A 25,630-nucleotide genomic window follows, 5' to 3' on the forward strand; every position below is an offset into this window, starting at 1 on the left:
ATGGGGGAGAAAGAAGCAGATGTCAACAAACTAAATATGCAGGACAAAGAATATTCATGACTAGTAAAGCCATGGCAGCAGAGAGTTCTGCATGACTTAACCTTTGTCCTGTCACAACTAGAATATTAGCTTGTTTGGATAATGTTGGCTAATTGTGTTCACTACAGAGTGCAGTTAAAAGGAAAAATGTTCCTTTTTGCCCTTAAAAGCGCACCACTTCTGATCATATCTTACATTACATTAACACAGCCATGCTGTTATGCTGTATGGACAGGTATTTTGGAAAATTTTGGATGTGCTTTATATGTTTCAAGGTAGGCTCACAGCCTTACACAGCATAGTTGGCTTTATTTTCTGTCTTGTTGCTAATAAGATGTCAGTGTAGATTGCTTGTTTTTGAAGAAAATTGACTTTTGGGATGGACAAGTTGCTCTTACAGTACAGAGTAAGTAAACTGAAAATAGAATTTGAAGTCTGTTAATTATTCTTAGTATATAAAATATGTGCACGTGTGTGCAAACATGCTGTTGTGTTTCAGTTGTCCTGTGCTGGGGTAAACAAAAAGGAATTGAGGATTTCCTTGATACCATGCATGTTATGTCTTACCTTTATGCTTTGTTCTGTGATGTTTCTTTCCTTGGTGAAGCCATTAGAGGAACACAATGAAACCATGAAAAATTCCGTGGTGGAGGAGCCTGTCATCAATAAGGTACATAGTAATAATCCTCAAATTTATTAGACCTAACATCATTATGAATTTTTTTCCCTAAATGGTGCTGATCTCACTTAAAAAAAAAAGAAGTCTTTGTCACGTAGCAAACAAATTTAAAAATTTTAAAAATGCAAGGGATTGAGTTAAACTGTTACAGAGTTTTTATGAAACTTAATTATCTTAGCTTCATTAAGCAACCAGGTACAAACAGTATCTGTTACCAAATTCTGTAGCTTGGTCAAGAGAAGAGCTGAAATTGAGATTTGCTCAAGTGACAAAAATTCAGTACATACAAAACCTTTGATAGTGTGAGCTGGCTACAATAGTTGCTTATAAGTGAAGGTGGTGAATTGCACTTTGAGCAGTTAGCATGATATGAGTTTGCTACTGAAAGCTTTCACCTAGCCTTATTTTAAAGATGGTGACAAATCAACCCGTACAACAGTGTTTTATCAACTGTCTTGAAAGATTGGTGTGACATACTAAAAAGGTAGAGTACTATGACTAGAAGCTCAAATGAATACCATATTCTTTTCTTATACAAAACTAGTATGAAGACAGAAATGGGAACACTTTATGGCTTGGGCTATTTTGTTAATATTAATTATGTGATAGTGCAGTATTAGCAGGTAGGTAATTGGAACTGGCTGGAGAAAATAATTTTAATTTCCTGCAGGTTTTTTCATCACAAGATACAATTCATGGTTTTTTATCTGTTACAGATACTGTAGTTTTGTCCAGTGTTATGTACATAAAATCAATGAAGTAGCAATTTTGTTTGATTTAAAAAAACATATTTTCTACTGCTTGGTCTGTAACAGCTGTTGCTTTAGACTTTGTAAAGGACCATTTGCAGTTCTTTGACAGAAAAATCATACTGTTTTTCAAGTAAAATATTATTGTTCAAATCTTTTAAAGCACAGATGATCCATAATTTGAAGATGAGAGGCTTGAAATAGTTCTGAAAAAATTATTTGGGTATTTTTTTAAATTAAATATTACATTTGTAATTCAGGGTTGAATTCTTAGGTCACCATTAGTTTGGCAGGGCTATTGTTTTTACTGTGAAATTATTTTGTAACTGCAACAGTCTGGGTCTGTAAACTATTGATTTAGTTCTTCCAGTGCTGAGTTCTTTAATTTTTAATTTTTTGCAGGACTGCTGCAGTGCTGGTTAAGTTTAGAGTTTTATTGTATGCTGACATGTACCTGAATGCATTTCTAAAATACAAAAATTATATACCATGTCCAAATCCAGCAATAGATCATATTGAAGAAAAAAAAAAGAATGTGTTAGCAAAAAGTTTGTGGTTCTGGCATGCACAGGATTCCAGATTTATTTAATTGTAACAATTGTGATTGGATGCACTGACAAAGTTCAGATAAATTTTCCTGTTCAGGAGCTTGCCTGCACCTTCTTTTGGACTATTAAATCAGTTTCAGTGGCAAAAGGTGTTTACTAACAGCCAATTATAGGCTTAGCAAACTGTTTTGAGAGCAAAACATCAAGATTCAAAATTTCAGTCAACAGTGAAGGCTACAAGCATGTAGCCTTGCTGGTTTTTCAGCACCCTTGAGAATGAATACAGTACTGTGCCTTGACAAATTACACTTTCTCTGTTGCTGTGATAATCTTAACATGGCAATGGGAAGCTATATTATTACACAAAACAGGTTTAGCATAATTGTTAAATTATGCTATGTTTGTTGAGTTTTGTTTAAATTAAAATTAAGGAAAAGAAAAAAGAAATTTCACATGTAACATTGTTTGGTTATTGCACTTTCAGTGAAAGTGGTATTGCACAGAAATTTGTATTTAACTGTGCTGTGTTTTTTAAATACAGATAGAAACAGATTTGGGATACCTTGGTGGCAAGGCAAGAATAATCCATAAAGAGTCAGACATAATTACTGCTTTTGCAGTCAATAAGGTGAGTAAAAGGAGGTAGAATAATGTAATTGCTGTGTTTTCCACCTGATACACAGGCACATTGTGACTGGGTGAGGTGGGCTTTGCCAGCCATCCTGCTGTTTATAGCAGCTGCAACTTCTACTGGTTCCTTCTTTAAAGCACTTCAAAATTACCTTTTCATAAACAGTTCTACTACAAATTGTCTTCTTTTTTCTGTTGTGCAGTGAGTTGATCGAAGGGAGAGGTGACTTCTACTTTTTTTGTTAGGCTTTTGTGTAGGAGTACTTGGCCTTTCCTGCCAAATAGGAAGTAACCTTTTCTTCTCTGTTCAGCCATGTAACCCTTCAAATCTGGAGGAGGGGAGCCTGGTTGCAAGCCCTTGTAGTATAGTTACCTATTACTTACCCTCTGAGAAAAGGAGATACTTGAGCTGCTTTAGAGGTACAAGATGCAAATAGTGTGTGATACTATCCCAGATGAAAATAAGTTTTAAAAAGGAAATGTCAAATATAAATGTACATAGATTTGTTGATGTAAATGTTTGGGATTTGTAAATTAAGTGTATATTTTTATAAGCAACAGTGCCATAAACAGAAAATAATAAAATAAGCCCATTTTTGAGGTTTCCTTTTGCATCTGTCTTTCTGTATGTTATTTTTTTCAGGCAAATCGGAACTGCATTGCAATAGCATCAAGTCATGATATTCAAGAATTGGATGTTTCTGCAATTTTAGCTACACAAATCTATACCTGGGTTGATGATGATATGGAAATAGAAAATAAAGGGTATATGTTCTTTGTTTTCAATATCACACTTGACTGTGCTTAAATCAGAGTATTTACATTGTATTTGACATGTTAGAACATGGTATTTAATGTTGCTGTTTGGAATCTTAATTGAAAATGTTTTTTTCATTCCTAGGGCTGATGATTTCCTAGTTATACATGCTCGTGATGATCTGGTAAATGTTCAGGGAAGCACTCCTTATACTCATAGTAATCCTGGCACACCTATCAATATGCCTTGGCTTGGTAGTACACAAACTGGCCGGGGTGCATCTGTGGTAAGTCACTTGTCAAAGATTAGCTTTATGTATTCTATCTAATTCTCTTCTTCTGTGTTCAGTCTTGCTTGTTATATTTTGCAGTTAACATATAACTAAATATGACCTTTCTGTGTAACCAAGGCAAGCTTGATTTTTTTTTTTTTTGTAGCAAATTTAATAGGTTGATATACTGTGCAGAATTTAAGGAATGCCAAGTAAACAAGCAAAGCTTTCAGTCATGTCATATATGCTTTTCTTTAAAAGCATCATATAAAAACAGAACCAGGATTTGGGTAAGAAGCTAGACTATAAGTTCTTCTTTAATGACTTCAAGCCAAATGGTCCATAAAAATAGCATATATTCAGCGGGTTTTAGAATAAAAATTCACTGGTAGAAATATTAATATGAAATGCTGTAATTTTAAATTTACTCTTAAATATGTAATTTAAGCGTAATCTTCAGCTTCATTCTGAGCTTCAGAAAGAGATCTTGTGTCTGGAATGAAGCTTGGCCATGAGCAAAAGGTTATTAGGTTAGATTTAATTCAGATCAAATGATAATTGTAGCCTGGCCATTGACATTCTTATCTTAGTTCCTGTGGAGAATAGATGCAGATCTTTTGATTATGTGGCTGGGAGATGCTTGTTTGGAGACACTTAAGTGGACTGAAATGGTCATACAAGACACCAGTATCTCTCAGTCCTTCTGTACATCGGGTGCAGAAAGTAGAGTTTTCCTAAATGACCCAAATGCATTATGTCCTGGGACTTGGCTGTACTTGGTGTCATTTAACAATTCAAAGCAAATCTATAACTGGTGGCAGAATGAAGTAACTATATGTTAATTAATATTGTAATTGACTTTTGAAAATAGCTGATGAATAGGAGTAAATAAGGAATAAGCATTATAAGACTGATAATGTTTTCCTCATATGGAAGTGGGTATTGTGCCAGTACCTACACCTCTGCCTTCACTTTAGGAACTACTGATCCTAGTGCCATAGTTACAGCTCTGCTATTACAATCAGGTCTCTCCTGCTGGTATTCTTTGAATGCATTTGCCACTTTCTCTTCTCACTTCCATTAAAAAAAAAATAAATATATATATATATATATGTACATATAGAATTTTTGTGTTTGTGTATTTCCCAACATTAAATAATTGTATAATCTGTTAATGAAAACAGTACTTACGTGGCCTTCTATTTTGCCTGCAGTAAAACTTTCTTCCTAAATATTTGGCTTTGTTTCTGTTGAATGCTTTTGCTGTTAAACTTTGGACCTAAATTTTGTCTGGCATACTGTTTGACTGTGGGAGACAACCAACCACCTATAGAACGACACATGCCCACTAGGGAGGGGAGACGAGGTACTTAATGAAGGACAAAGTAAATGAAGGAAAAGACAGGGATTCTTGGGAGGAAATAGTGTTGCTGTGGAAGAACTGGAAACTGAAAGAAAAGCAGCTTCACTAAGACCTTTCTTTTGCTACTATATTCTACTTTGTTCCTTCAGATACTTCTGATTCTTATGCCATCTTTGCTTTTCCATAATGTGCAGCCCATTTAGTAGTTGTAGCCCACTGTTCTGTACCATGATTGGCTTTTCAATCTCATTGTCTTTGCTTCACTTTCATCAGCAAGGGACTGTCAGGCAGTTTGTGTTTTATTAGCTGTAGGATTTTTCTGTCACTCTTCACTATCTCCTGTTAGCTCGTACAAGGTAAGTGAGGAGGGTGACCGCCAGGCACTTCAGCACAATTTTTTCACACAGTTCTTAGAGGAGGTGTTTGTGAGAGAATACTGAAGGAAATAATATGTTCCTACAGCTCTGAAACTCAAGCAATGTTACCAACAGCTAGTTGTACAGGTCGGTGTGACTGACACCAGTATTTAACAGTTTAACAACTGGTGGAGTGAAAGTGCATTTTTCTTTTTTAGTCTTAATGTACATCAGGCCCAAAGCACCCAACTGTTCAGCAAAGCAACCAGTGTTCTAGCCATCAGCTGCTCTAAGGGCAGACTGAGGGCTAGCACTGTCAAATGTCAGCTGCATTAATAATGGAAGTATTTGCATTTCATAATTGTACTTCTAAATTGGAGAAACTGTGCCTGAGAGTTCTGTTAGTGTAGCTCTTCAAAGACACATTTCTCTAAATTTGCATTTTTCCAAGTCATAATCCAGCAGGGGTTAGGAGATCGTGATGAGTGCTTATCTGTTGAATGGAGAAGATGGCTTCCATTAACTTCTGGGTAAAAACTAGTAGATGTAAAACTCAATACAGCCCTTCATTTCAGTGAAGAAATAGAGTGAACATGAACTATTGTTCTTCCATTTACATATAGAAGATAAGTTGGCATTTTAGAGAGCAAAGTATTGCAATTATAAGTACACTTACCAATCTGTAATTGTTTGAAGAATATCATTCTCTGTTATCCTGAATTCTAAAATGTACATATAGTTTTACTAAACCATTTGGCTTTTCCTTGACATTTAAAATACTTAGAGAAAAAGAAAGTGAAATACATATTTCAAGATCGTATTTTTTATCTTTAGAAAGTATTTTGGAATGAACTTGAATAACTGAGGGGCATAAGGCTTTCTCTTCAACAGTGATAAAACTGTGAGAATTGAAAGATCTAAATCTGCTTCCAAAATGTAATTAAGAGGATTGCAGTTATTCCATGAATCCAAACTCAGGGAAATTTTTACAAGAAAGTAAATTATTTCCCTTCCAAGTACTTTTCTTTATTTTTGTTTGCAAACTGATAATTTAGAGGGTATTTCTTTTTAACTCTACTAATTATATTTAGGAATACAAAGCACATTAAAATTTGTAATTCCTGCCTTTTTCCAGCTGACACCCTGATATAATTGGAGGCCAGGGGAGAATAGCATTGTTGAAATACCTTGTCAGTATCCACTGCCCCATGAAAAATCAGTGTTAAAATACTGTACCAAATCACAGCAGTTAAAAGTCACAGTTGGATTCAATGATCTTTAAGGTCTTTTCCCACCTAAATGTTTCTCTGAAAGTAGTTCAGTGCCAGCTTGCTGTTGGTGTGTGGTAAGTGATAAGCTGCTGTGTTGAAGATGAGTGCCCTGGTAACAAAATTCCATATGTGTTCACGTTTGAAGTTAACGTTTGCTGCAAATATATATTTTGCCCTTCTCAAATGTGGAAGTAAATAATACATGCATGAGCAAACCAAATCAAATGATTCTCTGAGGAAAGGCAGTCCTCAAAGAAGTCAGATATCTTTGTAAGCTATTGCAGAATAAAAGAATGAAAACTTACCTTTAACATACATTAATAAAAAAAAAAAAAGAAGGGAAGAGACAACACAGGCACAGATGTATTTACTTGACAAAAAAAATCTTTACTCTTTTTTTTTCTTTTGTGTGTTGAACCTATCATTTAAATTGATGGGGATTAATGTAATTGTCTAATGCCTCCAGTCGTCTTTGCACATTGAATTCTTTCCAGTAGGAATTAATAAAATAAGAAAAAACAAAAATCTGGATGATACACCTAGCTCAAAGCAAATTTTGGAATTTAGGAACAAACATGTAACTGAAAATTCATTGGATCTGTATTTGCAAAATTTTAAATACATTTGAAGAATTATTTATTTATTTGTTCTATACAGGTTACACAGTATATTGCTTATTCTGGATGGTCACAAATAACCACTTTTCTGTCAATGGCAATAAGTTAACTAAACTTGAAAATAGATATATTCCTTCCTATTTTTTACTTCTGTTAAAGTTTGTTTACCTCTTTCTTTACATGCTTCTGCCTTTCTCTTGCTTATCTTACAATATTCAGGAATATTCCAATAAATTTAATGGAATCAGAAAGGAATTGGCAAGAAAAGAGGTAAGACTGCAGTCTAAGGAGTGTTTATATTTGGATCCATACATTTCTGAAGCAAAAGTTTAATATTTATCTGGATGTGTAAAGCTGCAAAAGTGTTAACATCTACACTAGTCTTGGAAGACGGTGACTTCTATCTGAATCTCTAAACCCAGTACTTGTTTTCATAGGAATTTTGATAGGAAACAACTCTGTGCAATGGCTAATTGTTCTCTAATTTGATAACTTTTTGTTCATTAATACAGTTTAATTTTTTCTTTTTTTTGTGTGTGTTGGACAGATGCTCAAGAAAGCTATTAATAATGTCAGAAGAATGGCTTCTCATCCAACACTGCCATATTGTGAGTTCAAGTTCTTTTAAAAAAGAGAAAAGTTATCTAAAGATTATATATTTCTTACCTGTTTCTCAGTGCATTGCTATTTTGTACTATATTACATGTTTTGACACCTCTTTATAAGCCATACTTACTGAAACAATTTTTAATTTAAAAAATATTGAGGGATGTAGAATAGCTTTTAGAAACAGCAGAAAGTACTGTGTTTCTCTCCTATTCGTAACTAGGATGAAAGATAGTAGGAAAAATATGTTATTGTCTCCAACTAAATAGCTTCATATTTCATGAGCATCTAAATACAATTCTTAATCAAATTGTGACTAACACGGCTTTGAGTTGCAGCTGTACGTCCTGCTCCTACACCAAGACAGATACCATGGCATAATTTTGGCACTACTTATTTTGAGATAGTGTGAGTTTTCTTGAAATCATAAAAGCTACAACTCTTGTGGAAGGTCATATAAATATTTCCTGTTGCAGACCTGACAGGTGCTCAGGATGGAAGTGTAAGAATGTTTGAATGGGGCCACGCACAGCAAATCACTTGTTTTCGGTCTGGTGGCAACTCAAGGGTGACTCGAATGCGATTCAATTACCAAGGAAATAAGGTAACTGTAAGCTTCTGTAAGCTTTTTCTTCTCTTCTCCCCTCCCCCAATATAATTGTAAATTAGCAGAAACATGCTGCTAAATTAAAGTATTTTCTCAAAATCGTAGATATTTTCTCTGCAATACATGCATATATGTTTGCTATTCACTGTATATTTTCTTTCAGTTTGGAATTGTTGATGCTGATGGATATATAAGTTTATATCAAACAAACTGGAAATGTTGTCCACTTACAGGAACTTCACCTAAGCCATATTTGGTAAGCTGAAAATTAAATTTGTTTCCATAAACTTGTGTTGTGTTCCCTTACTTCTTTCTCCCTTCAGTATAGCTAGGAGAGGGAAAGGATTGTGCTGACAACCAGTACTAATCAAATTAAGTTTTGTATTGCACCCATCCTGTGGTCTGTATGACAGGTTCTTGCACTCTTTTCTTATTTACTAAGTGGAGAGTGGAAAATGTAACATGAGAGCTGAAATAACTTCAGTGTTCTTTGAGACTTGTCAATAATTGTCCCTTGTCAATTAATGGACAGTTTCGCAGGGCTACAGAGTGTATTTCCATGAAAACTTAAGAGTCTTACAAGGCATACCAAGAACTTTTTATTCTATGTTCTTTAAATTTCTTATGGAATACCTTTCCTTCTCAAGGAAGTTTAATATTGCCTGCTTGCACAAAATAGATTCCTTTTCAATTAATAATTTCTAACTGCAATTTTTCAGACGTGGCAGTGTCATAACAAAACAGCCAATGACTTTGTTTTCATCAGTTCATCATCTTTGATTGCTACAGCAGGATTTTCTTCTGACAACAGGTATGATCTGTTGTGATAAGGCATAAAAATGAAGTGGTGCCATTTTTTTCTCTCCTTTCCCCCATTTTGTTTTTTTTTTATGAATCTTCTTAAGCAGTTTAAGAGTACTTCTGCTTGATGTATTTCTTGGTGGGAGGGGGAGAGAAGCAATGTTTGCAGCTAAATTAATGTGCCTATTAATGGGGGTTTCATAGGGAAGCACAAATATCCTACTCATGTTCCATATGAGGAGGAGAAGTAGAAAGAGAAGTACTGAGTGCCTCTGACAGGAATCCAGTGAGGGGTGTGTGGGAACGGTTTTAAGCTCTGCCAGGGGAGGTCTGGCATGAGACTGGACATCAAAAAATGTTTTGTTCCCAGAGACACTTCCTTGAGGTCAGTCCCCAAAGCCTGTCAGAGTTTGAGGCATTTGGACAATGCCCTTTAATGACATGCTTTAACTTCTGGTCAGTCCAGAAAGTGTCAGGGGGGTGGATTATATGATCCTTCCAGCTGAACTATCTGTTGTGTTCTACGCACATGCATCTGTCATAAATTATTTTTATAGTTCAAGAGGGTCTGCATAGCTCCTCATTCCTCATTTGTTTTCATAAGTATTGATCAGAAATATCAAAACCTGCTAACATTCCTGTGAATTAAACTACAAAAGATTGTTAACACAAATGCTTTATGGAAATAGCCAGTTGTAGAATGATTGTGTAGCAGGCATGTTCTTGCAGCAGATGATAAACTATGGAAGCAATTTGGGGGCTGCTCAGAAGTCATCATTGAAATTCTGTTGACAGTACTTTATGCCTGAAACAAGCTTTCTAAGGTACAGGTGACTTTTCAAGTGTTCAAAATATCTTAGAACATCTAATGCTGAATTAAGCCATATTTTTTTCTACAGAAATATTTGCCTTTGGGATACTCTGGTTTCTCCCACAAACAGCTTGGTGCATGGTAAGTAAAATACAACAAGTAAAATGTTTGACCACAGTACAAAAAAGTGTAATTTTGTGTCTATCTTTATGGAAGAGTTACTGTGGGAAGTAATTTCAACATTGGCAGTAAAATGTCTTTCACTGTTCTGTCTGAGTGCACCAGTGGGAGTATAAAACCAGATTCTTAAAGAATTACTTGGTGTTCTATATACATGATTGGTTTCATGGACATGAGCACCTTCCTTTGCATGCCTTCTGTCCTTACACCACAAATGCAAGCCAGACATTTCTGTTCTTTTTTTAAAAGGTTCTGGGCAGGTCCTATTTTAGAGCAGTTGCTCTTCTAAGTAGGATTTTGTGGGTGCAATAAGTATTTCACTGGGTTTCATTAGATTTATTACTAAATACTTTGTTTCAAGTAATATAACAAATGCATTTCAGTATCTGAAATATATATGGAATTGAGATCAGAGAGTTGTGAACTCCTTGTCCTTAAAGTATGTGAATGCTTAGGTGTATGTGAGAAACATATGGAATTTTTAAATATAAATTCATTGGCCCTTTGAACTACAAGTACAATGTACCAAGCTGTATTCTGATAATTGTAATTTTCATTCACTTTTTCCATTCATTTAGGGGAGTAGACATATCCAAATAAATGTGGGAAGAAGCAAATTAGCAGTAAAATGACTAGTGGAAACTTGCAAGATATTTATGCAAGTAATTTGGGAAGAATTTCTGATGGGCATTATATGACTTAAAATAACAAGTTATATTACTTAAAATAACAAGTCTGTTATTTTCATAGCAGATTATTAAAATAATCTGTTTCTGGTCAAGGATTTATGGATAGTGATTACACATGCATAGAGAGAAAGATAAAAAATTTTGTTAATACAGATTTTAATTGCTTAATTTGAGAATACTGCAGCTTCAGAATGTCTGATGGGAACCTGGGTTTGTATATGTATGTATATATATATATGTGTGTGTGTATATATATGTATATATATGTGTATATATATATGTGTGTATATATATATATATAGGTACTGCATTAAGTGGGCTGTTTGTGATCTACTGGATTACAGTATCAAAGTCACTGTTGCTACTGTCTTGAACTGTTAGAGATTGACAGAAAATGCAAGTTAGGACAGTGTTTTATTTAAATTACTTTGCTTTGGCTTTCAGCTTTTATCTGTCATGATAGTGGAGCAACTGTGCTAGCATATGCTCCAAAACACCAGCTGTTGATATCTGGAGGCAGAAAAGGCTTTACCTGTGTAATTGATCTTCGCCTAAAGCAGCAGCAGCAGTTACTCCAGAGTCATGATTCTCCAGTCAAAGCAATTGCTGTTGATCCTACAGAAGAGTATTTTGTCACAGGATCTGCTGAAGGCAACATAAAGGTATTAATGAGGGGGAGGGAGCAGAGGTGCTGTGTACATTCAGAAAGAATCTTGCACAGGTGTGGAACGATCAGATGTTATATGTACTGCATTTGTACTCAACTCTGACTTTCACATTTACTAATTTTATTATGAAATGTTAGTCTTAACCTCTTTTTAGTGCAGTCCTCCTTTTAATTCGTAATATCTTGAGTGTCTCTCTATATTGCCTATTACAGAAAATGAGTACTAGTATTCCATGAAAGTGTCATTACAGATTGCTATGTATTCTTTTACAGTTAGTGTCAGAAAAGTAAATGCAAAATGTAGTGCAATTCTTCCATGATTCACTGGTGATGATTTTTAAGATCATGGTAATTATCCTTGTAACAGATAGATGTTTTGATACTTTTCCAGGTATGGAGTCTGTCTACATTTAATCTTCTTCACACTTTCATCAATGAGCATGCTCGACAGTCACTCTTCAGAAACATTGGGACAGGAGTCATGCAAATTGAAACAGGACCAGCAAATCACATATTCTCCTGTGGTGCTGATGGAACAGTAAAGATGAGAGTCTTGCCTGACAGATTCAGCCCTTTAAGGGATGTGTTAAAAAATGATGTGAAGTTTATGATCTAATGTTTTTCTCAGTATAATGAATAACATTCCCCTTCTGTCATCCTTGAAAATATTTTCCCTAGTTGGGAACTAACCAACGAAACACATGCACAATGATAGCTTATGACAAAAAGATGTTTTGGGGATCTTTCTTTCTCTCCTACTGCACCCAGTCCCCTATTTATTAATTACCTGGAGCTTGTAGTCCCTGATGCACTAATGCCTTAATCAAAAGGTCCTTCTGATTTTGATCATTGCCTAAAATAAAAGCTAAATATGACTGCAAATTACATAGTTATAATTTATAAAGATGTTACTGGAGAGGTTTACTCTTCCTTTTGAGGTAGTTACACTCTCACCTGGAGTGTACCATCTGGGCATGACCTCTGCTTATATTCAACACCTTGCCACCTTGTAAAAAAGCACGTAATGATGGAAACCTTAAGAAATGTTTTTTTCACTGTGGCAACCATAACTGTCTCTCTTCTCAATTTGTTTAGTCAGATGACAATAAAAATTTCTACCTATATGCAGAAGAGAAACTAAGTCTCCAGCAGTGAATACTCCTGGTCAGGCAGACATTCATATAATGAGCCACTTTCTCTCTCCATTCCTGAAATCCAGGCTGTTTACCTCTCTAACTTGCCTAATCTCCTTCCTCTCATCTAGAGTATAAGAAATGGAAGGATGCTCTGTGACTTGTCTTCTGTTCTATAGTGTGGATCACTGCCATCAGGATGGCAGGCTGACCTTTTAAAAATAAATATATTTTTAACCCTGAACACTCCCTTTACAAAAATAAAATGTAAATATGAATGGATATCTTCCTAGTAAAATAGTCAAGATTATGTGTGAAGCCTTAGACCTGATAAAAAGATACAGGAAGATACTGCTTTAGGATATGGCACTAGAATTTCTTCAAAGACTAATTATTTAGATGTCTGTAGAGGAAATAAAAGAAAAACACAACCTAATTTATTTTTACTTCTTTTTTTCTAGTAAGACTTTTATTTAGCCCAAAGATAGTCCATTCTTAGCACTTACTTTCTTGTTTGTCTGTTTTTCCTGTGTACTTCAAAAAAGGAAAAAGTACTTCAACTTCTACACTGTCAGTCTTTCTTTCTTGATATTTATGTTTACATCTGGTGTCAGATGAAAGAAAAGAAACTGAGAAGGATAGATGTAGAGGGGTTTTTTTTGCCAAAATATTAAATTTCATAACTTAAAATGTTCGACCAAATTATTAATGCACAAGGCCTTTACTTTTTTTTTTTTTTTCAGTCAGCTAAACTGTTTCTGTATGTATTTTGGTTTACTTTTCCTTACTTGAGAGCTTGACAAAGGTTTAATTTGTAAATTAGATGTGAGGCTGGATTACTTGAATGCCAACGGTGTACTTTTTGCTAAAAGATATTTTGTGAAATATAGCACCAAGATATTAACTGTAAAATAAACTTGTCAAATTAGGAACTATGGGGATAAATACAGCATAGCAGAAATGAAGGGCTTGTATAATGAACTATGTAACATTCTCAGGATGCTTTTATCTTAAGAATATAAAGTTGTTTAAAAAGATTTTGTAAAATGTATTAAGGTCATTTTAAATGTATGTTTCGCAAGTTGCAGTGCAAACACTATGAAGGTTTTTATGCACATAACCTGAATTTTCAAATTGTGCAATAAAAAGAATGTGAATGTTTTGCCATGAAGAAACATGTGACAGCATTTCAAACTGGTACAGCTGTTCAGATACTCAATTGTAATTGTTCTTCCTTACCACTTAGAGATTGAAATTGAATGTGATTTCAAAACAGTTTAAGTACAGTGATGGACCAGAAAAGTGACTAAAAGTGACACCACCTTACAAAACAGACCTGCCCAACGAGTATGAGTTATCTGCTCAGTGGCTGAGTTTAATACTCTTTGTTCTTATGGAAGAAGGGAAAGAGTGGTGTAAACACACTCCTTCAGAATCAGCTGAAACCGTTACTTTGTAGCTGCTTTATATACATGCGTCAGTTTTATACACCCACTGAACTAACAAAGTTACATGTGCAAAAATCATGGCAGTATTATATAATTATGTCCTTGATGTTTTGTCCTTAAATATTTATATATCTCATTAGCTTTAATACTTCAAGCTGAAATCTGTTGTACTGGCAATCACAAAAAGCTGTTTTACCATCTGCAAACTGAGCAGATTTAAAATGCAATTTGCCAAGACATACAATGTTGTAATTTTTCTGAGTAAAGCTGCACTTTGAGAAATCCTGGCAAACCTATGCTTATACCAGAAAAGTACTGACCTTGACCAGGCATTTTCAATAATGTTTATAGTTACCATAAGCTAGTCTCAAAATTAAATTATGTAAAATCACAATGTATTTGCCACACCTTTATAATCTTTCCAATAAATCCTGCAGAAACTCAACCTTCTAGAGTTCCATGTTGCTGCTATTTCATTTACAAATCAGTTGTTCACTTGTGTATTGTTCATTGATGTTTAACTATTGTAAGACAAATTATCAGTAGCTTTCTTGTAATGTTGGAGTAAAAATGAGTGAAAATCTGTTGTATGTGAAACTTTTAAAGGGACACTCTCAACTTTGAATCTAGTTGTTGGAGAAGAGCTGAACTCAGAACCTTCTGGCTGTTGCCCTTCCACTGACTTTTGTCCTCCAGCAATTAATGCTTTTTCCTTGTTGCTATGCAAGTTACTCAGACTTAAGGGTACTAGTGCCTACAGAGGTTCCCATGCTTAAAGTATCCATGTGCACAAATAGAACGTAAAATTTGCTTTTACCAGTGCTTAATCAGTAATACCTTATTGTCCAGACAAAGCAATTTAGGTTGTAGTTGATAATGTCCCTTTTAAATATCATAGACTGGGAGCTGTGACTTGTGTTTGCCTGTGTAGCAGTACATAATGCTGTCAGAGTGTGTCATTCTTGTGTTACTAACTGATTCCATTACCTCAGGCACATCATCCAAGTTCTTCATGATTACTTCAGCAATTTGTGAAAGTTAAAACTCTGGCCATCTGGGTACTTAAACTGGCTTGCAGCGTGACTTTACGCAGAAAATTCTCAGCTGACATCTGATGTTGCAGGATGTTGATGGAGAAAGGTGGAATAGATGCAGATTTTGTACTGCACCAAGGTGGTGCAGGGTGAGGTTGTACATGTTCTACTGCATTTTAGGAACCTCAGAACCAGTTGCAGGAAATATACTATGGAGATATCCTACCCTAGGTACCCCCTTCCTATTAAGAGCACCCAGTGTTAGATTAGATGCAATAGTTATGAAAAAAGCAACAGTGATTAAGGGGAAATAAGCTTGGAGATGATATATTCTCCAAGGTAATTATTTTCAAATGTTTATTTTTACTAAAAATAGCAAAACCATCGCTAATGGCAGGTTCAGCACACTGATCAAACTGCTTTCTATAAAATAAAGATATTGATTTACCAAGTTTCCTGGTGTTTCTTATTCCTCCCATTTCTAGCTCTAAAATATGTATGATTTTATTTTTATTTTTTTTTAAATGCCTTATCGACTCACACTTTATCTTTCCTTGTTTTAACTTTTATTTTTTTGTGTTTGGGAGGGTGATTGGGTACTGGGTTTTTGTTTGTTGTTTGTTTGTTTGTTTATGTATAAGTAACAGAACTGAGTAAAACAAAATAATTTTGCGGGGAAATGAGGCTGATATAGTAATGGCACAAGTTGTTAAGTCAAGTTGTTGTCTGCCACTTTTTAAAGCCCTTTTTGTTTCATCTAAGCTTGAAAAACTGTGAAGGTCTTGAGGGGTTGCCACGTCTAGCAGAGGTACAAGTATGAATGCACCTCTTATGATCTGATTAATGAGAGATGCCCAAATTTAGGAGCAAATGAGATGAAACAATAGTGACTGTTTTGTAGATTTTGCTGTGTAGAGGAAAGAGAGAGAGTGCCACCAGAGGACAGTCACCACCCACGGATCCAGTGGTGTCCTGTTGGTCCTTTTTCACCCTGGGCCTCTCAGTGGTGGGGTGGAGTGACCTGGTTCATTCTTCTTTGGGTAAGTTCTGTGCAAAAAGGGGTGCTGGATACACAAGATCAGCCACTATGAAATTTCTTCTCAATGCATTTTAGCAAACAAAGGAATCCGTGCTAATTGGCTACAAGTTACATCGTTCTCTAGTGTGTATTCTGTCTTCCACTGGTTAATGATTCCATTGCTTCCTGTGCTAATTAGTTAGTTCTTTCTCTTCTTTTGAGTTTGTTAATCCAACAAGGAGGGCTGTGAGCTGGTGGTTGCAATCTCCCCCTGCCAGCGTTACCTTTTATCAAGTCAGATGATTGTAGCACATGGTTGCTGAATTGTGTCTTCCGTTTCTTGAGGGTTCTGCCTGATGTCTTTGTAGCCTATGAAGTTAGCATTTTTTGTATCCTCTATAAAGAAGGTACATCCTTCTTTCCCAGCTTTGTTAACCTTCCCCTCGGTCATTGAGCAGTATTGCCTTTTTGCAGCCCAGGTTCCTGGTGTCCGCAGGGGGAGCTCTGGAGTTTATTGGTGTTGCAAAGGCCGCCTGTCCCACGACTTGGGATGTTCTTTCCTCGGCGATAGGTGTGTGAGCTGCTGCTTTTCACGCAGTCTGTCCCAGCGGGGATGTACGGACCGGGTTCTGCTAACCAGATCTTGCACCTTCCTGGCACACATTCCTCTCCTCTCTGGCTTTAACGGTGTTTAAGTCTTATTCTTTAACTCACTCCTAGCAGCCCCTTCGCGCGTCACACAGCGGGCATCGCAAGCTGCTGCCAAAATTTAAACTACCTCTGCACAGAGCTCAGCAGATACAAACTACCGTACCTGGGGCTCGGTAGCTGCCGCCGGTGCGAGAGGCGGCGCGGGGCTCGAGCGTGGCGGGCGGCCCCGCCCCGGCGCGGGGCGAGCGCAGGGCAGGGCGGGCTGCGGGCCCCGCCCGGTGCCGGCGGGAGCCGCGAGTCGCCGCCGCCGCCGCCGCGCCCGCTCCGCTGGCCCCGCTGGCCCCGCCGCTGCCGCCGCCCCGCGCACACACAGTGAGTGCCGCCGCTGTGCTCCGCGCCGAGGGGCCGCAGCCCCCTCCCCATCCCCGTCCCTGTCCCCGTCCCCTCGCGGTCCCGCTGCGCCGGGCGGCCCCGGCCCCTGCCCTGGCCCCCGCGGCCGAGAGCTGCGGGCGGGCTGGGGCCCGGGGCGGCCCCGGCTGCAAGGCGGGGCTCAGCCCGGGGGGCGAAGTGCGGCTCCGGGCCTGGGGCCGGGTCGCTGCCGCCTCCTGCGGCTCCCGGCGCCGCGCTCCAGGCGGGATGTGTCCGGAACCACGCGGGGAGAGTTTCACACCGCCGATGTGTTTGGGTGAAGGCTGCTCTGCTCTGCTCTCCTCTGCTCGGGGACACCGAACCCCCTCCGCTCCTCCTGGGCTAGCTTTTCGCTGTTTTTCCAGAAATGATGCTGTTTTCAGCCGTCCCCCGCGCCCGGGTGTGCTGGGGCGAGCGCGGGACTGACCTGTGGCTGCAAGCGAGGTGATGCAGCTGAAGTCTGTGCGTGGTGGTAAAAGACAAACTTTTCTCAGACGTGCCAGTTTGGCTTTGAAATGCTACTAGCTAAAGTCCTGAAGTTCCGCCGGTAGAATTAGTGGTACCTTATTTAATTAAATAAGGGAGATCACAGTTCAGTGTGGGCTTTTCTTTTTTAGAAATCTGAACGGTCTGACCTTCCACACCTCTTTGTGTCTCTAGAGGTAGATGTTCGCAGTCTTACCTGACCTCGGGTAAAGCAAAACACGGTGCAGGTGATGCTTTCCCCTCTCTGCACATATCTTGTTTCAGTTACCGCTCCTTTGCAAATTCTTTGTGTAACTGGTCAGTGAAACCACTCGCGTTACAAAGTGCCTGGTCAAAAATTCTCTCAGCAGTCGTTTTCGCACTCGCTGGCTGGGTTGAATGCCGCCCACTCTGTTTATCTTTTGTAAGCTCTAAACAGGAAATTTGCTTTGAAAGAGCGTCAACAGTGGAGCTAAGGAAAAAAAAAATAAAATAAAAACAATTCGTAGGGGAGGAGTGTTGCGATGGAAAGAGGTCCGAGACCTGCGTATTTGGAAGACAAGACTTTGTGAATTTGGAACATGCTGAGAAGCAGGAAAAAGGAACTGAAATGTTCTAGTACGTTTACGTTTAGTACTAGAACTAAAACGTTCTAGTACGTTTAGTGTCTCTCCTTCACCTGAAAGCAAATTTCACCTGGAACACTCTTGAAATATAATTTATGGCGCAGATCTTTGCATGAGCACAAACATACTGCAGCTTGAAATGGAAGTTGCTCGCTGTTTGCCCTGACAACAGGAAGTTGCTCATTTCCGTTAAATAGTAACTAGCCTAATCTGACTAAACCTAGGTTTCCGTGTGCTCCATGGTTTAATTTATCTGTTTTCAGTTTTCTTTAAATAGTTGCTGCTAGGTAAAGAATAATACTTGCTGCTTGAAAAGGCTGAGTGGATAATCAAACCTCAACATTCATCAGCTTCATATTTTTGTACAAGGCAAAGTCCTTCAACTGATGGACAGTAAAATGCCTAATTAGCATTAAAGCGCATGACACATCCTTGCGGATCAGCTTGATACAAAACTAATACTGAAACACTAGAAGAGTAATTTGTGGTATGTAAACAGTGGCTGGTTTAAGATAAGTTACATCTTAGGATGAACTTTCTTCGAAGTTTCAGATGTTTGTTCTTGAGTTTTCCACAGAATAGAGGTTTTGGGCTAGAATTCACTTTTATGTCTTGTTAATCCTTGTGCATGAGCAATACAAAGATGAAAAGGAAGAAAAGTCACCAAACGGTATTTGTCATGACCTAACCATTGTATATCTCCTTTAAAACTACCTACTTAATCTAAAAGGTTGGTAGTACCTTTTCGTGTTTTCTTTCTGCAGTACATTCTAGCAGCTTTAACCACTTTCTCTGTAAATTTGGTTACAGCTTCTTACATCCCTAAGGCAAACCATAAAGCAAATAGATGGTACTTTGCTTCTTTTCCTTTTGTCTTTCTTTTCCTACTGCCTTTGTAGGTAGGTTTCTTGTAATTTTTTGTATTTTCCCTATATTAGATCATTTAAGCTACTTTCATCTTTTCCCACTGACAAATTTCGTACGTGGTGTTTGTCACATTTTGTGAATCAGATTGATCCGATGAACAAACAAAATTTTACTGAAAATAAAGTATATAGGAAGAATTTTCTCATAGGAAAAGTATTCTTTGTACACAATCTACCTTAAAAAATTGTCAAGACAGATTTCAGTAATGTGCAGCTCAACTTGACAGATTCTAGTGCTCTCATTTTTGGTTTGGAGTATCAGTACACAAACGGTGGTGCTCCAAGAGCTATGATTTAATGTCAGAGTAACTTGGGGACTTTTTGGGGCTGGTCTGGGTGGTGTTTTATGTCCCTCTACAAACAGCCACGAGCAGCCGTGTTGTCAGTTCTATTTGTGATAAAAATGTTTACAACATTCTTCATTTGTAATGTAGTGCAAATTCTCTTTGTTTTATACTGGCTTTGCAATCACTGAAAGTGAGTGGAGTTTGAAATTATGAGGTGTTTTTTTCCTCTTAGGCCTCCAAAGTCATGGGAACACAAGACCCAGAGTAAATGTTACGTGAAAGTTAAGATAGCATTTTTCAGTTAAGCATGTGAACAAGAGGCTTTCTCACAACGGTTTTACATTCTCTTCCGCAAGTAGTGTTTTGCTCAAACCAGAATTTCCTTTTCTAACCTAGAGATTGACCTCACCCCTACTGAAAAGTGAGCTCTGTGCTCTTAGACTGAGGTGTGTAACTTGCAGAGCAGAGGTAGCACCTGGCTATTTCCTAAGCATCTCTATAACAAGTCTTAAAGAAGGGGAAGTGTGGAATACAGGATTTGTGTTAGAAGCTGTTAATCTTGTGTTTCAGGTGCTGTTGTCTGAACTGATCACTGACACTGTCACTTCAAGCCAAAGCATCACTTTTTTCTTCATTTAAATGTGGTGGTTCCTGAAATCTCTGTAGTAAGGCAGGTGTGTGAGGTGGAGGATTAAACAAAATGCATAGCTTTTAAATTACAGAAGTTAAAGGTATTCCTTAATTTCGACATATTTTTGTTTGGAAATACAGATAATGAACAGTAAATGTCTCAGCCCTTGAGCAAACCTTACAGGGACTTAAAAGGTGTTACATGACTTTTAGATGATAATAGCCTTAACTGGCATTGATGAGTTGTATGCTGAGGATTAAATCCAGAAGACATTAGTACCAAAATCTGCATTTCTTTTAATCTCTTCTCACTAAAAAAAATTTGTATCTTCTAACAGATAAACTTTGGTTTATGACTTAATCAAAAATCCCATTTTTCTTCCAGAAATGGGGTTGTGTATTTTTAAATTTTGAAGCTCAGTATATATAGTGGGATCAACAAAACTGGACACATTAAAGCCTGTCATTTTCCCCCAGTTTGTGGAATAATACAATGGGGAATGCAGACGTGCAGTAGTGTTGGCCTATGGAAATCAGGCTGGGTGCAGCTGTGGCTAATGGTAGTTATTTGGATACATGTCTGACCCTTAGTGATGGCTATTAAATCATCTGAAGGAGGTGTGTGTGCCTGAGCAGCGGGCTGGGCTCTCTGTGTCTGCAACTGAGTATTTGGTCTGTTCTGTACCTGTCTCTGGAGACCCCAGAATGAGCTGGTGGAACTTGCATTTACCACAGGAATTTGATATTTGTCAATTGCAAATTTTTTATTGTGTGGTGTGTTTAAGCCTTTCTCAGTTGATGGATCCATTTTTGCTGCAGTACTGGAGCCTTACTGCAGCACGTTTGCATGGTGTGCCCGTGCTCAGGAGGTCTTGAGAGGAATTCAGGAAATGGCAAAGTAAACTTTTAAACATTACTGGCTTAACTGGCTTCTGTAGTTGAAGATTTTACATGCTTGCTTCTTTTAGTGTCTTTGTCTGGTACTTGTAAACTAAATTTCCAGCTAACCAAGTATTTGTTATATTTGTTATATATAGACAGTATATTTTTTTCTTTTGTGTTTTGTCTGCAGAAGTTACTCTGGCTCAGTTACATTCAAGGTGAATTGTAAATAACTGAACTAAGAAAAACATATAACTGTAGTCCATGTTATTCCTCTACATACTAAATTCTTGTAAAAGGAAATAACATATTAAACTTTAAGGTAATTAGGAGCAGAAAAATTAGCTGCAAACAGAAATCATATACCTGAATGACATTATCTGCTAAGACAGTTCTCTCTTGAGCTTTGAACACCTCTCTTATGATGGAAATAAAATCCATTAGTTACCTGTGACTGATTGTCCCCTCCAGCATATATATGACACACAGATAGTGTTGTAGTTTTGTTGTCTTGAAAAGCATTTTAAGTAATAATGAGTGATCCAGCAAGGAAATAAATTAAAAAAAAAAAGTGCCTGTTAGGTAAAAGAGTCTTTAGGAAGGGGATAGCAATTTTATCCAAGTACATGCTAAATTGAAATTTATCAGACAAAATGTTACTACATTTAAATTATTGATTGTGCAGTGTGAGGTGTGTAACCACGGTGATTCCATGAAGAGGAATTGCCCTTTAGCTTCTAGCTGAAGTAAGTTGTTTTGGACCCAATTCCCATATTTCAGTGTTGCCCATTTCCAATTTGATATATAGTACTGGGCTATCTAAAGTATATTGGCATTACTGCAGAATATTATACTTACCTGAAGGACTAACTTTACCTGCAACTACAGCTGAAGCTCTGGAAGTTAGTTGTGAAATCCTGAAAAAAATGGTATTAAAAATACGTCTTGAAGTCATGAGGGGCATTCTCTGTCAAAAATCTGTTGGGTCTATGTGCTAACTAGCACTTCCATCCTGATTATATTGCTGCTCTCACTCAGTTCTGAAAGAAACAAAAGTGTAATTTCCTGCTTTTGCCAGTTCTGCAGAAAACTGAGACATAACCTAATCATTGGTATCACTGGCATTTCATTGATGGGATGGGGATAAAATAATCTCTACTGGATTCTTGTGGACATGGGCACATGGGAAAATGTTAAGTTTTATATTGGAAAGTATAAAAGTAAAGGATGTCTTTGGGCCCATGAGTCTTCTGCTGTGTTCCAATTTCAAAAAACGATGTTTGCAAGAAATCCTTTTTATCCCCAAATAGTACACTCTATAGCAGGACGCTTATCCCCAGCAGCTATAAATAGTGAAACGCTCTAAAATACAATTCAGCTCTTTTGTTGCAATGTCCAAAGTAGATAGCTGCCTCTTGACTTATGGGAAGCATTCCAGTCTGTCGTGGGTTGACCTTGGCTGGATGCCAGGCACCCATCAAAGCTGCTCCATCACTCACCCTGGTGACTGCGCAGGGGAGAGAAAATAGAACAAAACGTACAAGGGTTGAGATAAGGACTGGGAGAGATCATCCACCAAATAGTATCACAGAGTAATGAGAAGTAAAATAAATGTTAAAAACACCTTCCCCCGACCTGTTCCTCCTTCCCAGCTCTGCCTTCTCCTCACAGCAGCACAGGGAGATGGGGGATGGAGTTTACGGCCAGTTCATCGCACATTTCTTCTGCTGCTCAGGGAGAGGAGTCCTTCGTGGGGTCCCTTCCACAGGAGACAGTTCTCCAGGAATTTCTCCAGCTTGAGTCCGTTCCACAGAGAACAATTCTACATAAAATGCTGCAGTATGGGTCAGTCTTCCATGGGGTCAGTCGTGTTCCAGCATGGGTCCCCCAAAGGGTCACAAGTCCTAGCAGGAAACCTGCTCCAGCATGGGCTCCTGACAGCAGCCTGTTCCAGAACAGGCTTCCCATGGGGTCACAGCCTTTTTGCACACACCCACCTGCTCCAGCAGGGGCTTTCCATGGGCTGTGAGTGGATCTCTGCATCCCTGTTACCTCCATGGCTGCAGTGGCACAGCTGCCTCTCCATGGGCTGCACCATGGGAATCTCAGCTCCAGCCCCTGGATCATCTCCTGCCTCTCCTTCACAGACCTTGGTGTCTGCAGAGTTGCTTCTTTCACATATTCTCACCCCACTCATTTTCATCGGCCCGATAACCTTTTTCTGCTCCTTAAATCTGTTATCACATAGGAGATGCCATCATTCCTGGCTGTCCCAGCCTTTTCCAGCAGCACATCCATCCTGGAGCCAGCAGGCATTGGCTCTGCCAGACATGGGGGAAGCTTCTGGCAGCTTCTCACAGCAGCCACCTCTGCAGCCCCCAATACCAAAACCTGCCCATGCAAAACCAACTCGTAGTGCTATTTTAACAGTTATGGAGGGGATTTTGGTGCTGCTTTGCCTTGCCTGGGGAACAGGGAGGAAGTTGCTGCTCTTCATGAAGTATCACCATTTTATATGAAATGCGTTTTAGAGCTATCTCTTGCATATCATGGTTAACTAATACAAAATGAGTAGCAAAACCATGCCTCCCATCTTTTGCAAAACATTTGGTAGATGGCTTTCTTTTGAGTGTTTGCATACTGTGGCTTCAGAATGAAGAGAAATACTAGCTTGGTATTAGAAGGTACCTGTGCCTTTCTGACTCATCTGCTGCAGATGGTTCTCTCTGAGTAGTAAGTATGTGCAGGCATAAAAAAGCTAGATAAGGTAAGCCTAGTTAAATGGCCTGTAATTAAGTCCTGATTATTGAGTCAGTTTGGAGTATTCATAATTAGATATGTGTTTGTTTATGATATCCTTCCACTTCTCATCAGAATATTTGTTTTGTATATATGCTTAGCCCATTTTCCTTAGTGTATTAAAGTAATTTTCAGGTTCTGTGGAAGAACCTTTGCCCTGCTTCAGCTCATTCCAAGTCCTTCTTCCTCTATTCAGAATGGAGCAGAACAAAATCTGCATCTGATCAGCTGCACTTCAAATGAATTTTCTACTTTATAAGGTGAAGCAAAAATGAACAACAACTGTTTAGCAACTTTTTTTTTTTTAATTCTAGCTCATCTTGATGTTTTATTGTCAGTAACTGTTGATACTAAGATTTTGTTTAATCCTGATGTGTATAGTGCTGTCTTTATGACTAACTGCAGAACTGTTTTATTAAAAAAAAAAAAAAATCCTCTTCTGAGGAAACATTGTTTACCTTTATGTCTTTGGTATGGAGAAAAACATTTTGCTGCTGTTGGGCCTCCAGCTTGTAGTGTTTGGGATTCCAGACATAAAATCTGTGTCTCAAGTAGTCTAGAGTTGATCTTATTTATAGTATTGCCAGAACTTTCAGCTGTTTTATCTTTTTGGCATAACTGGAATAATTTTGTAGGCAGTTAAGTGGGGTTTAGTGGCATGTGAATATTAATTATGATTTTCATGAGTAGAAAGTAGAAGTTTATTGCAAAAGATACAGAAAGGAGGACAAGAGGATATAGCAAGAGAGACAAACCTGAGTATATTGTGGGAGCCTTGAAGTTTGCTTAGTTGTCCACAACTTTGCAGGTCAAGTTAGAAAAAGGTAGTTGACAGCCTTTATGTTTAGGTGTTTAATAATGGCTAGGATTACAGTGAAACAAGGAATAAGAAAGCTGAAGGAGTTTTTGTGTCTGCATTGGTGGGATAATCGGTGTAGTATTTCACATTTCTCCCCCCTCCCCTTGTAGCTGCTTTGGTTAAAAAAAGCAACTCTGTAAAATATGTGAAGTTCATTTGTACGGATATCTTCTTCTGAAGTCTCAAGTGGATTCAGGATGAGTGTAGCAAAGTTTTTCTGACCCTCTTCATTGGGAGCAGCCCTGTGGGGCAAGACTGGGGGGGGATGGTTGATGGAAAACTCCACAGGAGCCAGCAGTGTGTGCTCACAGCCCACAAAGCCAAATGTGTCCTGGGCAGCACCAAAAGCAGCATGGGCAGCAGGTGAGGGAGGGGATTCTGCCCCTCTGCTCTGCTCTGCTCTGCTCTGCTCTGCTCTGCTCTGCTCTGCTCTGCTCTGCTCTGGTGAGACCCCACTGCAGTGCTGTGTCCTGCTCTGGTGTCCCCAACACCAGAGTGACATGGAAGTGTTGGAGCAAGTCCAGGGGAGGGACATGAAGTGGAGAAAGGGACTGCAGCACATCCCCTACAAAGGCAGGCTGAGGCAGTCGGGGCTGGTCAGCCTGGAGAAGGGAAGGCTGTGTGGAGACCTCATGGCAGCCCTGCAGGAGCTGAAGGGGCCTGCAGAGAAGCTGGAGAGGGACTCTTCATCAGGAACTGCAGTGACAGGAGGAGGAGGAATGGGTACAGGTTGAAAGAAGGGAAGTTTAGGTTAGATACTGGGAAGTAATTCTTTACTGTGAGGGTGGTGAGACACTGGAACGGATTGTGCAGGGCATTTGTG

General features: G+C 38.4%; 2 protein-coding genes across 5 annotated transcripts in view; both read left to right on the forward strand.

Annotated features, from left to right (window-relative positions):
* The window catches only part of DMXL1 (Dmx like 1), a 78,659-nt gene extending 62,952 nt beyond the window's left edge, over positions 1-15,707 (forward strand). For 2 of the 4 annotated variants that reach the window (XM_086868508.1, XM_086868505.1), the window contains 12 exons: positions 647-709; positions 2,557-2,643; positions 3,289-3,410; positions 3,547-3,688; positions 7,500-7,550; positions 7,828-7,888; positions 8,363-8,490; positions 8,657-8,749; positions 9,213-9,304; positions 10,194-10,246; positions 11,419-11,636; positions 12,033-15,707. In XM_086868508.1, the coding sequence (XP_086724634.1) occupies positions 647-709; positions 2,557-2,643; positions 3,289-3,410; positions 3,547-3,688; positions 7,500-7,550; positions 7,828-7,888; positions 8,363-8,490; positions 8,657-8,749; positions 9,213-9,304; positions 10,194-10,246; positions 11,419-11,636; positions 12,033-12,257 (1,335 nt within the window). In that variant the 3' untranslated portion in view covers positions 12,258-15,707. The remainder of the gene's footprint in view (positions 1-646; positions 710-2,556; positions 2,644-3,288; positions 3,411-3,546; positions 3,689-7,499; positions 7,551-7,827; positions 7,889-8,362; positions 8,491-8,656; positions 8,750-9,212; positions 9,305-10,193; positions 10,247-11,418; positions 11,637-12,032) is intronic. The other 2 variants (XM_086868504.1, XM_086868507.1) reach the window with 1 other exon arrangement.
* Positions 15,708-17,190: 1,483 nt separating this feature from the next.
* Positions 17,191-25,630, forward strand: part of TNFAIP8 (TNF alpha induced protein 8) — a 56,512-nt gene continuing 48,072 nt past the window's right edge. The window contains exon 1 of the mRNA XM_086868513.1: positions 17,191-17,297. Coding sequence (XP_086724639.1) covers position 17,297 — 1 coding nt within the window. The 5' untranslated portion in view covers positions 17,191-17,296. The remainder of the gene's footprint in view (positions 17,298-25,630) is intronic.

Source organism: Cyanistes caeruleus, chromosome Z (assembly GCF_971803275.1).
Source record: "Cyanistes caeruleus chromosome Z, bCyaCae1.hap1.1, whole genome shotgun sequence".
NCBI classification, from domain to species: Eukaryota; Metazoa; Chordata; class Aves; order Passeriformes; family Paridae; genus Cyanistes; species Cyanistes caeruleus.